Source organism: Neomonachus schauinslandi, chromosome 12 (assembly GCF_002201575.2).
Source record: "Neomonachus schauinslandi chromosome 12, ASM220157v2, whole genome shotgun sequence".
NCBI classification, from domain to species: domain Eukaryota; kingdom Metazoa; phylum Chordata; class Mammalia; order Carnivora; family Phocidae; genus Neomonachus; species Neomonachus schauinslandi.
Genome location: NC_058414.1, coordinates 44,603,060 through 44,617,446, shown reverse-complemented (window position 1 = coordinate 44,617,446; position 14,387 = coordinate 44,603,060). Strand labels below are relative to the sequence as shown.

General features: G+C 38.5%; 1 protein-coding gene across 1 annotated transcript in view; it reads left to right on the top strand.

Annotated features, from left to right (window-relative positions):
* Window positions 1–10,226: 10,226 nt before the first annotated feature.
* VWDE (von Willebrand factor D and EGF domains) overlaps window positions 10,227–14,387 on the top strand; it is an 80,192-nt gene continuing 76,031 nt past the window's right edge. Inside the window, exon 1 of the mRNA XM_021689538.1 lies at window positions 10,227–10,278. Within this exon, the coding sequence (XP_021545213.1) occupies window positions 10,227–10,278 (52 nt within the window). The remainder of the gene's footprint in view (window positions 10,279–14,387) is intronic.

Here is a 14,387-nt window from a genome sequence, read left to right as displayed (position 1 = left end):
GTCATGATCCCAGGGTCCTGGGATCAAGCCCCACATCAGGCTCCCTGCTCCGCGGGAAGCCTGCTTCTCCCTCTCCCATTCCCCCTGCTTGTGTTCCTGCTCTCGCTATGTCTCTCTCTGTCAAATAAATAAATAAAATCTTTAAAATAAATAAATAAATGAAAAATATTTATTACTATTTTGGTTTCTTAGGAATTTTTCCCACAATAAGAGATTACAAAACACAACTGTGCTGCCAGTTTGATACTTACTCTATTCTACTGTTTTCCGCAATTATCATTATGAACAGGTCATGATGATTTATTAAAGTAAGCTGTTCACTGTTTAAATGATCAGGTTTAGGGGCACCTGGGTGGCTCAGTTGGTTAAGCGACTGCCTTCGGCTCAGGTCATGATCCTGGAGTCCCTGGATCGAGTCCCGCATCTGGCTCCCTGCTCAGCAGGGAGTCTGCTTCTCCCTCTGACCCTCTCCCCTCTCATGCTGTTTCTCTCTCAAATAAATAAATAAATAAAATCTTTAAAAAAAAAAAATCAGGTTTAAAGAGGACCGTAAACAGAGAAATCTTCTGCCAAGGACTCCTGGGAGTCTTCTTGTTTTATATCCTGCTTCTAATGGTGAGCTATACATTTGATTTTAAGAAATGAAACATGAACATAGTGATTTGTTTTTTGAAACCTTTATTTAATTCAGATAATGTGCTCTATCATCAACAAAATCCTTTTATTACAGTGCTCTGGTGGTATGCCTTTGTCGTTACTGCCTGAAGGTGAAATTGCCACTTAAGGAAAACAACTTGTAGCTCTAAGAAATGACAAACCGGAAATTCAGTTCCCTGAAGCAAGACTGGGGATTTTCTTTGATAGTTAAAGGGGAAGAAAGAGGTCTTTTCAAAGGCATTATTTTGTTGGAAGTCTCTCATTAAAACCATTGTTCAACATGATGTAATTTATAAGAAGCCGTATGTTTCCTCAACATGACAATTTCTTCAGTCTCCTTTTCTGGTTAATTATATTCCTGTGTTTGCTTATTCTGAGGTGTAGTTCCTTTCTCATCTGGGTTAAGTGTTACAGCATTAAACATGAAACTGAGATACATAATGTTTCAGTGACACTTGGAAGATAGGCTCCCCTATATGACTTTGGTTGCACATGAATTGTCAATGTTACCTATGTGGAGGGCTACAGTCTCATTCCATCCCCCTTTGGAAACTTCCAAAAGCACTCAATTATCCTTGTTGTTTTCTTGATTGAAAACCTAATATAACTAAACAATTTTTATTTCTGCAATAATTTTTGGAGACTTTTATTCATTCTATAGACCAAGAAAGACAGAAATGTATATATGGGCATAGTCACACTTAACCAATGAATTAGACCCATATTTTCACACTAATTTCTTTTCAAAATTTTCATTACTTTGTAAAATTTAATAATAGCCCCATTAATCAAGTGATTACTGTATGTCAGGAATGGGACTAAGTGCTTTCCATTCGCTATCCCATTTAACCCTCACTACAACCTTGGGAAAGATGCAGTTATCCTTTTATGTTACAAAGGAAGAAGCTGAAATATAATAGGATTCAAACCTGGGATTTCTAGAATAGGTCTGCCCAGCCACAAAGTCTGCTCCCTTAACCACTGCATGATCAGCCCAGTTCTCTTCCCAAGTCAAAGACAACGTGTTAGTGAAAGGGCATATGGAAACTGAAATCAAAGAACATGCCAGCCTTACCGAAGTCAGGATTTCTCATCTTCCATTCTCTTACCCATAAAATGAGAACCTTGATCCTGAGCAGAAGTTGCCGATTGGCAGAATTGTTTCTTTGGTCTGACAAGCACTGTTTTCTTTTCTGTTTGTTTTAAATTGGTTTCTGACTTTTAGAATTGTAGTGTTTAATAAATATAAAAAAATAAAAATAGGGGCACCTGGTTGGCTCAGTTGGTTAAGCGTCTGCCTTCGGCTCAGGTCATGATCCCAGCGTCCTGAGATGGAGCCCCTCATGGGCTCCTGGCTCAGTGGGGAGTCTGCTTCTCCCTCTCCCACCCCGCCTGCTTGTGCTCTCTCAGTCTCTCTCTGTCAAATAAATAAATAAAATCTTAATAAAAATAAAAATAAAAGAATGGAAGAAGAAAAAAATTTTGCTTTTTAGGAAAAAAGATGATCCAGCAAAATAGGCCCAAATTCTGTTAGCACAACAATCAGCTAGTGGTGGCAGCTACTTCTATATAATCAATGCATACTTCATGCCCTAGTCCCCACCTCTCCCAGTTGTATTGCACTAAACCATTGTTACATCTTTACCTCTCCTGCCCTGCCTCTGTGGAATTCTGAATATGTACCCTGACCTCAAGCCATGTTTCCCAAACTGTCCTCTGCAGCGCTGGTGGGTAGGGCTTTAGGACTTCCACTAGATCTTCAATCAGAGCCTTTGATACATACTTTTTTTTTGGACAAATTGTCTTAATATAAGCTTAAAAACCATTGACTTTGGTGACTTCTCCAGCTCTAAAATAGGTAAACCCTATTCAAATATAACTAGAATATCTTTTTTTTTTTTTTTTTACTGTTTTTATTAGTATACAGGTAAGAAAATACAGAAATTCTAAGATAGGGTTAAAATATTCCAACAAAAAGTAAGATCATATATTTAGAAATTAAGAAAGAAAGAAATTGACTATTTGCAAGGCAAGTAGATAACAATACAAATAATCTTTTTACTATCTGTGAAGGATCTGCAAACTATGGCCCACAAGTCAGATCTGATTGCAGTCTGTTTTGGGGGATAAAGTTTTATTGTAACACAGCCATACCCAACAATTTACATATTACCTATGACTGTTTTCACTCAACAGTGACAGGAAAGTAATGTCAACAGAGACCATATTGTCTGAAAATATTTATATCTGTCCCTTTACAGAAAAAGTTTGCCAAACCTAGAGGAAAAGCTGGGCACCATCTGTAGAGCAGAATGGTTCTAGCTCAGCTGGGACTAAGTCATTATATAGATGTGCTAGCATTAAGTGATGACTAAAACAGTGTCCCTTGGGTGCCTGGGTGGCTTAGTCGTTAAGCATCTGCCTTCGGCTCAGGTCATGATCCCAAGGTCCTGGGATCGAGCCCCACATCGGACTCCCTGCTCCGCGGGAAGCCTGCTTCTCCCTCTCCCTCTCCCATTCCCCCTGCTTGTGTTCCCTCTCTCGCTGTGTCTCTCTGTCAAATAAATAAATAAAATCTTTAAAAAAATAAATAAAAATAAAACAGTGTCCCTCTCCCCTGAGATTGCATATTCTGATTGGTACATTTACTCCAGCACAAAATACTGAATAGGATATTTCAATAAACAGTGCTTATAAATAATATAGATATATACAGAAAGTAGCTCTGTCAATTATTTCGTATTTGACATGCATTATGCTACATATTATGTATAGATAAATATATACATATATATATATCTGTAATTTTATTTAATATTTTTGCCATCACCGTGATAAGCACTGTTACATTATTTCCATTTTCCAGATAGTTTAAGTAGCAGGCTTAATGTCAAATTTAACCCAGGCATAAATGCAACAAGGTAGTCACAGGAGCATGTGGTTGGGGGGAGCTCTTACCTTGCCTTCAAGCTCAGAGAAATTTGCTAGAGGTGTTGTATTAGCTAAATCATAAAAATTTAGCATAGGAGGGGCACCTGGGTGGCTCAATCGGTTAAGTGTCCAACTCTTGATTTTGGCTCAGGTCATGATCCCAGGGTTGTGAGATGGAGCCCCATGTGGGGCTCTGTGCTGAGCATGGAGCCTTCTTGAGATTCTCTCTCTCTCCCTCTCCCTCTGTGTCTCCCCCTTCCCCTGAACGCTGTCTCTCTAACCCCCCCCACAAAAAGACCCCAAAATTAAAAAAAAAAAAATTAGCATAGGAGGGGTGCCTGGATAGCTCAGTCAGTTAAGTGTCTGCCTTCAGCTCAGGTCACAATCCCAGAGTCCCAGGATGGAACCCCGCATCAGGCTCCCTGCTCAGCAGGAAGTCTGCTTCTCCCTCTCCCTCTGCCTGTCCCCCCTGCTCATGCTCTCTCTCTGTCTCTCCAGTAAAGAAATAAAATAAAAATCTTTGAAAAAAAATAAAAAATAAAAGTAAAGTGAAACATAGATGTATTGCATGACCAGCAACTTCATTCCTAGATCTCTATCTAAAACAATGAACATATATGTACACACACAGACTTATATTCAGTTCATGGCAGCATTATTTACAATGACCAAAAAGTGGAAACAACTCCAAATGTCAACTGATGGCTAAACAAAATGCACCATATCCACTGGTGGAATGGAATATTATTTGCCAATAAAAAGGAATAAAGCAAATAAAGGAATAAAATAAAATAAAGTAGGATAAAGCTACAACATGGATAATCTCAAAAAGTGAAAGAAGCCAGTTATAAAAGAATACATATGTTCCATTTTTATAGAATGTCCAAAAAGGCAAATATATGGAAACAGAAAGGAAATTAGTTGTTGCTTAAAACTGCAGGTTGGGATGGAGTGCACAGTTCTGTAGATATGCTTACATTCACTGAATTATACACTAAAAGCGGTGAATTTTATGTTTATGTTTACAATAAAGCTACTGTAAAAAATCAGTTTGCATCTTATAAAATTCTGGCTTACTTTAAATTGGATTAAGGGTGAGTGGGAGAGTTGGACAAAAGCTAAATTTACTGACATTTATTCAATTTTTTTCATAAATCTAACTACCCATTTCCTAAATAATGGAATTTCTGCTCCAATATTACCAAACGTTCCTTCTATAGTTGAAGAATTTAATTATACATTACAAGTTATAATTATGTGGCTCAAAATGCTTCATGATTTAGAAAGGGAATATAACATAAATCATATAAACAAAAATAGAAATGTTACATGATTTTCCCACCTGCTACAACGTCTTATTTAAGTCTTCTAGAAGAATCTAAATAACATTCAAGTATAATCATGATACTTACTAGTCAGACATTTCAGTTATAAAGGCATTTTATAATATATACTTTGGATGCAAACAGTATTACGTATATGGATGGCTGTTGAAAGGGACAATATACACCTTTTCCAACTTCATTCAAAGGAACTTTAGTATTCCAATCTCATTTTTAAATCACATTGTGGAAAATATTAAGTTGAAGCAAGTTAATTTCTTTATTAAAATAACTATTCATAAAAGTTGCTTTTATTGTATAAAAATGACAGAAACAAATCTTTGAAAAGTAATTTCTCAGTATTATGTAAAGTATTGTGACCGACAAGATAGGAGAACTGCTTAGCTGGTAAATCTTATGTCACTACGTTGCAATTTATGTGGTTTTTGCATGGCTGGTTGAGGTGTAATCAATTTGTCAACCTCTGTGAGTATGAGTTTATGTCCCAAAGTAAACTCAGTCAGAGGTTAAGTTATTTTTATTCTACTGAACATTTCAAAACCCCTTCTAGCCTATATTGTTGAGATCTGTTTAAAGGGTCTGCCTTCTGTCTGATGGGTGAAAGATTCATTCATTTTATTTATTTTTTCCTATTGTGGCAAAATATACATAACATAAAGTTATCATCTTAACCATTGTAAGTGTACAGTTCAGTAGCTATAAGTACATTCACATTGTTGTGCAACCATTACCACCATCCATCTCCAGAAGTTTTTTATCTTTCCAATCCGAAACTCTGTAATCATTAAATAATAACTCCCATTGTCCCCCCCCCCCCCAGTCCTCAGGAACCACCCTTCTACCTTTTGTGTCTATGTACTTCACTACTCTAGGTACTTCACATATGTGGAATCATACAGTATTTGTCCTTTGAACTGGCTTATTTCACTTAGCATAATGTCTTCAGGGTTCATCCATGTTTGTATTGTATCAGAATTTCTTTCCTTTATAAAACAATAATATTCCATTCTATGTGTATACCACAGTTTGTTTACCATTCATCCATCAATGGACACTTGGGTTTCATCCACGTTTTAGCTATTGTGAGTAATGCTGCTTTGAACATGGGTGTGGAAAGATTCATTCTTCTAACCAGCATTCATGCCAAGGCAGACAGTTCCCCTCTCCCAGGTTTCCACATTATTTCCTAGAGGAATGCCCACAATAAACATTATAAAATTCACAGTTAATGGATGTTCTCAATGAATTTTCTTTAATGTATCAAATCTCTAGTTCACTCCTCATTAAGAAAAAGGAGCTTGCTATTCTTGGAAGCAAGATGTCTATTCCGTTTAGTGTCTCTGTCTGGGAGCAATAGCCTCCTGAATATAAACTCAGAACCAGAGCCAAGACATTAATTTATGAAGCTTAAGTATTGATTTGGTAATGCCATTATCTTCCTGATGCTATTGCCAAAAAAAGTAAATGTATCTGAGAGCCAGACTCTCTCATTTAGTAAAACACACACTGGTCAGGGAATTCATATGTTATGTAAATGTGTGTTTTCAATAAGTTCACTCCAAATTATACTGTACACTGTTACAGGGTAACACTGAGAAACTATGCACCTTTATATAATAACAAGATATAAGAAAAGGAATAATTATGTGGTGTTGCACCTTTGTTTTATTAACAGTAAACTATTATATGCATTCACTTTAGTTACTCCGCACCAGACACTAAGTGCTCTCTCTTCAGACTCCTCCTCAGCACCCATCCCCACCCATATATATACTTCTGTTTCTTAAACTCTGTGCAGTAGGTATTACTATCATCATTCCCATTGTGCAGAAAAATGAGGTTAAGAGAGGTTAAGTGTGCTGAGCTGTCCAAGGTTACACAGCCAATAAATAGGTAGCAGATCTAGGATTAGAGCCCAGGTGTCCTGACTCCAAGGTTTGTGCACTTAATTTGCTGTGTCTTCCTGCCCGCCTGAATTTGGGGGGTTTTACCCAGACAAGTTCATCATCATTTTGCAAATGAACCTCACAAGTGTTGAGTTATTCCCCCTCCCCCCAAAAATCATCATTTGAAAGTTTCTGTTGATAGGCTTTTCTCTTCATTCAAGTTACATTGTACTTACTGACTCTTGGCCTCATTTCATCTTCCCTCAGACATTCTATGCTATTTCTCTCTCGGTGATACCTACTGCATTTTCCCAGTGCCATTGATATTTACACAAAGGGTAGCATGCATTCACTGTTTTTTTTCTCCTTTTCAAAAATAAAGAAAAAGTGAAAAATGTTTGCATCTTATACCAATTTTTGATGAACTTCACTAGATATATGTTAAAACATCATTTTTATTACTTTGTTTTTCCTCACAATCCTGTAACTAATTTTTATTTGGTATATTCATGCAGACCCACACCAGTTTAGATAAATTTTCCATTGAGATTTGAAAAACAATTTAAGTTCAGTATTTTTTTCCATCTTAACTCACTATATCAAGGAAAATTGGTTGTTACAAGTCTATTGTAAACTCATAAAATGATATTCATCAGTCAAAAACTGAAGGGAAAAATGGGACCCAATGTATTTTAAATCATATAATCAGGGTTTATTGAAAATTAGGTAAGTAATGTTGTCCTCCAAGAAAGTATGAAAGTTGATTGCATTTCTACAGTTATTGTTGGACAAAGAAATTTACAAAAAGCCTGTTACAACTTAATCTTGTTTATAACTGTTACTTTATTCCTTGTGATTTCACATATTGACTGAGACAATTGATGTTTATTTTTCTGCCCCACTTTTTTGTTAAAGATTTATTTATTTGAGAGAGAGAGAGAGAGCTAGCGAGAGAGTGGGGGGAGAGGGCGGGGAGGGGCACAGGAAGAGGGAGAGGGAGAGAGAGAATCTGAGCTCAGAGCCCTACGAAGGGCTGGATCCCAGAACCCTGAGATACTGACCTGAACCAAAATCAAGAGTCGGCCCCTTAACTGACTGAGCCACCCAGGTACCCCTCTGTCCATTTTATTAGGACTTTGTAAGCTGAAACAAAAGATGTACACTAAAAAATCGCTGGGTTTTCATCCTGCTCATCTTAAATTGTTCTTCCATAATTAGGCCTGAAGATGAAAATCATCTGTCCAACCCCACCAAAAAGTTATTTTTCACTTTTGTTCTATATATAATTAGGTGCCTTCTTTGCATGTAAGTGGGGGTTACACACAAGTTTTGTTCACTGCAAAGACTTTTTTATTTTTTTTTAAGATTTTATTTATTTGAGAGAGAGAGAATGAGAGAGAACACATGAGAGGGGGGAGGGTCAGAGGGAGAAGCAGACTCCCTGCAGAGCAGGGAGACCGATGTGGGACTCAAACCAGGGACTCCAGGATCATGACCTGAGCCAAAGGCAGTCGCTTAACCAACTGAGCCACCCAGGCGCCCAAGACTTTTTTTCCAAAATGGGTTAATACTTATACTTCTGGAAACAGGTTTAAAATTTTTTAATTCTTATTTCTCTCTCTCTCTCTTTTAAGATTTTATTTATTTATTTGACAGAGAGAGACAGTGAGAGAGGGAACACAAGCAGGGGGAGTGAGAGAGGGAGAAGCAGGCTTCTCGCTGAGTAGGGAGCCTGTCGTTGGGATCGATCCCAGGAATCTGGGATCATGACCCGAGCCGAAGGCAGGTGCTCAATGACTGAGCCACCCAGGCACCCCTCCAATTTCTCTTTCAAATAAAAAAATTATAAACTATTTTTTTAATGATTTTATTTATCTGAGAGAGAGTGAGTGAGTGAGAGAGCACAAGTGGGTGGATAGGGCAGAGGGAGAGGGAGAAGAAGACTCCCCACTGAGCAGGGAGCCCGATGCAAGACTGGATCATGACCTGAACCGAAGGCAGACACTTACGGACTGAGCCACCCCGGCGCCCAATTATAAACTATTTTTAGAAGAACTTCTTTATGCATTTGGGCATCTCCTGTGTTTATCACCATGCCTCATCCATGCCTCAGTCCTCCAAATCTATAGGTGGAACTGTGGCCTGAATCCTGGAACCCACCAGGACCTTGGGGCTGCCTTCTGTTGATTAGTGTCTTCTTTCCCCTCAGGTACCAGCTCTGAGGGCAAAGTCCCAGGTGATGGATAAGGGGATTCAAGAACTGAGACTGCCAAAGAAAAACTAGGAAAGTGAGGTTCCATTTAATGACATAGAATGATGCAGAAACAGTTGTGGGGTTTTTTGTTTGTTTTGTTTTCTTTTTTTTTTCTTTTAATGAGAGACAGCATGAGAGGGAAGAGGGTCAGAGGGAGAAGCAGACTCCCTGCCGAGCAGGGAGCCCGATGCGGGACTCGATCCCGGGACTCCAGGATCATTACCTGAGCCGAAGGCAGTCGCTTAACCAACTGAGCCACCCAGGCGCCCTTGTTTTCTTTTTTTAAGGTGGGCACCTGCTTCCTCTGCAGAGGCAACCACACATATACGAAGATAACTTCAGAATGAAGACCATCCCCCAGGGCAAACTTGGGAGTCGTGTGACCATGTGCGGAAGGATCCTGAGTTACTGGGTCACCATTGGACAACTGAAAGAACACTGGGATAACCAGCAAATACAAGATGGCTAACCCCGCGTGTTTGGAAGTCTCAATGGCTTCCCTTCCACTTCTCAAAACTGTCATAGAGGCAGAGGAAAAGAGCTACCAGTGTTGCAACATTAATCTCCACTCCCTCCTCCCTTCATCACCGAGGCCTAAGGTGACAGGGGCAACTTCTGAGAAGCATGTGTGCCTTTGGAGGCAAACCAGCACCCCCAATTATCAGGTTAAGAATCCGTCTAGAGGTGTAATCAAGGGTTCCAACAGAACCTCGCAAGGCTGCTTTTATTGGAGGTACATCTGAACAATTTCTAGGATTATCAAGTTTTCTTAAAGCATTTGTTAAGACAGTGAGACGCGAGGTGCCATGCTATATACCCCGTGAGCTTGCCCCTTGGATGTGCGAGTGCGGTTGAGATCCAAGGTGGTGGAGCCACAGCCGCCGGGCGCAGGACGCGGTCTCCCGGGAGGGAAGTGGGCGTGGCCTCCGTCGGGTGGGCGGGGCTTCGGAGGGAGACGTCGGCGCACAGCGGCATCGCGAAAGCTATTCCTGGGAAGGACTGCTGCGTCCTAGAGCGAGAACACGCAGCGACCCTGAAGACTTAGCAGGAACGGACTGAAAGAGGCCTGTGATAGGAGAGCTGAGGTGTCCCCATCCTGCCTGCACCCACAGCCCAGGCTCTGCGACACCTTGGTCCCCACGCGCGGCAGCAGCGATGCTCGGCCGGCTCTGGCCGCTGGCGCTGCTGCTCCTGGCCCCGGGGCAAGGTCGGCAAGGTAGGGCACAGGCGGAGGGGAGCGGTGGGACTACACTCCGGCCTTTGGGCGAAGGGGGCTGACTTCTGGATGGCACGTGGAGCGTCTTTGCGCATCATTATGGCGGCATCTGATTTTTGTCCCTCACTGCACTTCGGCCTCCCCTACCGCAGTCTGAATGGTCAACTTGCTTCCTTTCAGCTCTCCATGTTTTCTTTGCGCTCAGGAGGTTGTTGCCTCCTCTTCTCCCGCTCTAAGACCCTCAGTACTGTTACTGTTCCCTTTTCTGTTTCCTCCTGATATCCCGGTCTTAAGGTCCCTTTAATTTACTGTAAGAAACTTGTACTGGATCTGCCAGGCATTCTAGCGGAAAGTGGATCCGAATTATCCGAAGAGAGTTCAGTTCCAAACTGCGCGATTTCTACGCCACTCCCACCCAACCGCTGGAAATAAATAATTGACGAACATTTTATCCCTACAATAAATCAATAAGTTTTGTGTATGATTTTTTAGTATATCTGTTAGAATCCCTCTTGCTGCTGTAAGAGATCTCTAGGAAAGAAAATAGTGTCACTCCCGCCGCTTTAATCCATGACAAAGAAAAAGTTTAGAGTTCAGTGGAGTTAAAACATTAATTAGCTCTTCTTGATTGTTTTTTGTATGTATATAGATAGGAATATTAAGTGAAAGGTGACTGATTCTTATAAATTTACTTATATTTTTCAGAAATAAATCTGTGTACAACTTCAAAAGAATTACGTGCAACATTTATAATTGCTTAGGGTATAATTTTGTCTTAGCATCTTGTTGATCTCAGTCTATTTTACTAAGGTAAATGTGCTCTGTAAAAAAGGGAGGGGGAGGAGCAAGCACTCTCTCATGTAAGATATTTAAAATAATATTAAAACCCAATTTATTATTTCCTGAAATACCTTTTTTTTTTTTTGAAGATTTTATTTATTTGCCAGAGAGAGAAACAGAGCACAAGCAGGGAGAACTGAAAGCAGGGGGAGAAGCAGGCTCCCCACTGAGCAAAGAGCAGGACTTGCTCCCAGGACACTGGGATCATGACCGGAACCAAAGGCAGACACTTAACCAACTGCGCCACCCAGGCGTCCCTCAGTCTATACCTTCTTTGGTTTGCTTACAGATTTACTAAATCTTCCTGAATAACTGTTAAACATACATGTAATAACATTAAATATTGCATATATTTTGGTTAGATAAAATAATTCCAGAAAAATGACCAGTATTTATAAAGAGAATCTGCTTCAATGTTGACTATAGATCACAGAATCCCTTCTTGCCTCTAGAGCTTTATAATCTCTCTACTGAAGGCAAATATTAACCCTTACCAGGTTCTAAGCTCATATCATGGTAAAGTTGGTCTAACTTTTTTATCTTTAATAGAGCTAGGAGAGAGGAAGAAAATATGATTTTTTTTCAAACAGCTTCATTGAAATATAGTTCATATACCATACCAGTCACTCATTTACAGTGTCCGATAGTTATTGCAGTATACAGTAATCTGGTTTTTAGCATATTCACAGATATGTGCAGCCACTATCGTCAGGTTTAGAACATTTTTATCACCTTGAAAAGAAATACTGTACTCTAGCTTTCGATCCCCTATTCCCTCATTACCCTCTCATCTTTACAACTGTAAGCCATCTTTGATCTACTTTCTGTTCTATAGATTTGCCTATTCTATATATTTAATATAAATGGAATCATATAACAGGTTGTCTTTTGTGACTGACTTTTTTTACCTAGCGTCATGTTTTCAAGGTTCATTCGTATTGTACCATATTTAGTCCTTCATCTCTTTTTATGGTGGAATAGTTTTCCATTCTAAGTATTTACCACATTTTGTATGTACATTCATCAGTTGATGAACATTTGGGGTTTTCCACCTTTGGGCCATTATAATTACTACTACTTTGAACATCCTGGTATAAGTTTTTGTGTGGACACGTGATTTCATTTCTCTTAAGCATATATATAACTAGAAGTGGAATTACTGAATCATGGAATAATTCTGTTTAACCTTTTGAGGAACAGCCAGATTGTTTTCCATAGTGGCTGTGCTGTTCTATCGTCCCACAGAAGTGTATGAAAGTTCTAATTCATCCACATTCTTGTCAACATTGAGATTTTGATTTTAGCCATCCTATTTGTATGAAGTGACATTTCTTTGTGGTTTGATTTGCATTTCCCTGGCGGCTAATGATGGCAAGCTTCTTTCATGTGTTTATTGGATATTAGTATACCTTCTTTGAAGAAATACTACTCAGATATTTTAACAGTCTTTTTAAATGGGTTGAGTTACAGGAGTTATTTTTGTTGTTGAGTTATAAGAGTTATATATGTATTATAGATAAAACTCTCTTACCAGATACGTGATTTGCAATTTTTTTTAAAAACATTTTATTTATTTATTTGAGAGAGAGAATGAGATAGAGAGAGCATGAGAAGGGGGAGAGTCAGAGGGAGAAGCACACTCCCTGCTGAGCAGGGAGCCCGATGTGGGACTCGATCCCGGGACTCCAGGATCATGACCTGAGCCAAAGGCAGTGGCTTAACCAACTGAGCCACCCAGGCGCCTGTGATTTGCAGTTTTTTTCCCATTCTGTGAGTTGTCTTTTCACTTTCTTGATGTCTTTTGAAGCATGGAAGTTTTAATTTTAATGAAATCCAATTTATCTATCTTTTCTTGCTTTCTTGCTTGCGCTTTGTTGTCGTATCTTGGAATTTGTTGCCAAATCTAAAGTCATGATGATTTACCCCATTTTTTTTTAAGAATTTTATAGTTTTTGCTCTTTTATTTTGGTCTTTGGTACATTTTGAATTAATTTTTATATATGGTACAGCATAAGGCTCCAAGTTTATTCTTTTGCATGTGACTATCCTATTTTCCTAGCACCATCTGTTGAAAAGATTGTCCTTTCCCCATTAAATGACCTTGGCACCCATGCCGAAAATTAGTTGAAAACCATAGATAGAAACATGGGTTTATTTCTGGACTCTCAATTTTATTCATTGATTTGTGTTTATCCTTATATCAGCATTATGCTGTTTTGGTTGCTGGTGCTTTGTAGTAAATTATGAAATGGGAAAATATGATTTCTCCTATTTAGGTTTTTCTTTTTCAAGATTGGTTTAGCTATCCTGTGTCCCTTGAAATTCCGTATGAATTTTGAATTAGTTTGCCTATTTGTACAAAGGAGTCACTTGGTATTCTGATAGGGATTTGATGAATCTTCATGTTAATTTGGGGAGAATTGCAATCTCAACAACATTAAATTTTCTGATCTATGAACAGGATGTATTTCCATTTACATAGATCTCCAGTTTCTTTCAACAGTGTTGTGTGATGTTTAGAGTGTAAGTTTGGGCTTCTTTTGTTAAATTTATCTCTAAGTATTTTGTTCTTTTGAAGCTATATAAGTGGAATCGATTTTTTAAATTTCATTTTCAGTCTATTCATTGCACATGTATAAGAGTATAATTAAATTTTGTATCTTGATTTTGTATCCTGAAACCTTGTTAAACTTGTTCATTGTAACTTTTTTGTGTGTGGATTTCTTAGGAATTTTTACATAAAGATCATGTCATCTGTGACTAGAGAAAGTTTTACTTCTTTTCCAATCTGGATACCTTTTATTTATTTAACTTGCCTAGTTGTCCTAGTTAGAATCTGAAGTACCATGTTGAATAGAAGCAGGGAGAGTGGGCATTCCTAATCTTAGGAGAAAGCACCCAGTCTTTCTTCATCATGTATGATGTAAACTGGAAGGTTTTTTTTGTTTGTTAGTTTTGTGGGGTTTTTTTTTTTTTTTTTTTTTTTTTTTTTGTAGATTCTCTTTATCAGGTTGAGTAAGTTCCATTCTATTCCTAGTTTGTTTGGTATATGTGTCAAAAAATGGTGTTAGATTTTTTTCAAATGATTTTTCTGGATCTAATGAAAAGCACTTGTGAATTTTTATTTTTTTATTATATCAATATGGTATATTATGTCGATTCACTTTTGGAAGTTAAATCAACCTTACACACCTGGTTTAAATTCCACTTGGTCATGGTTTATAATTCTTTGTCTAATTTCTGGATTCACGTTGCTAATA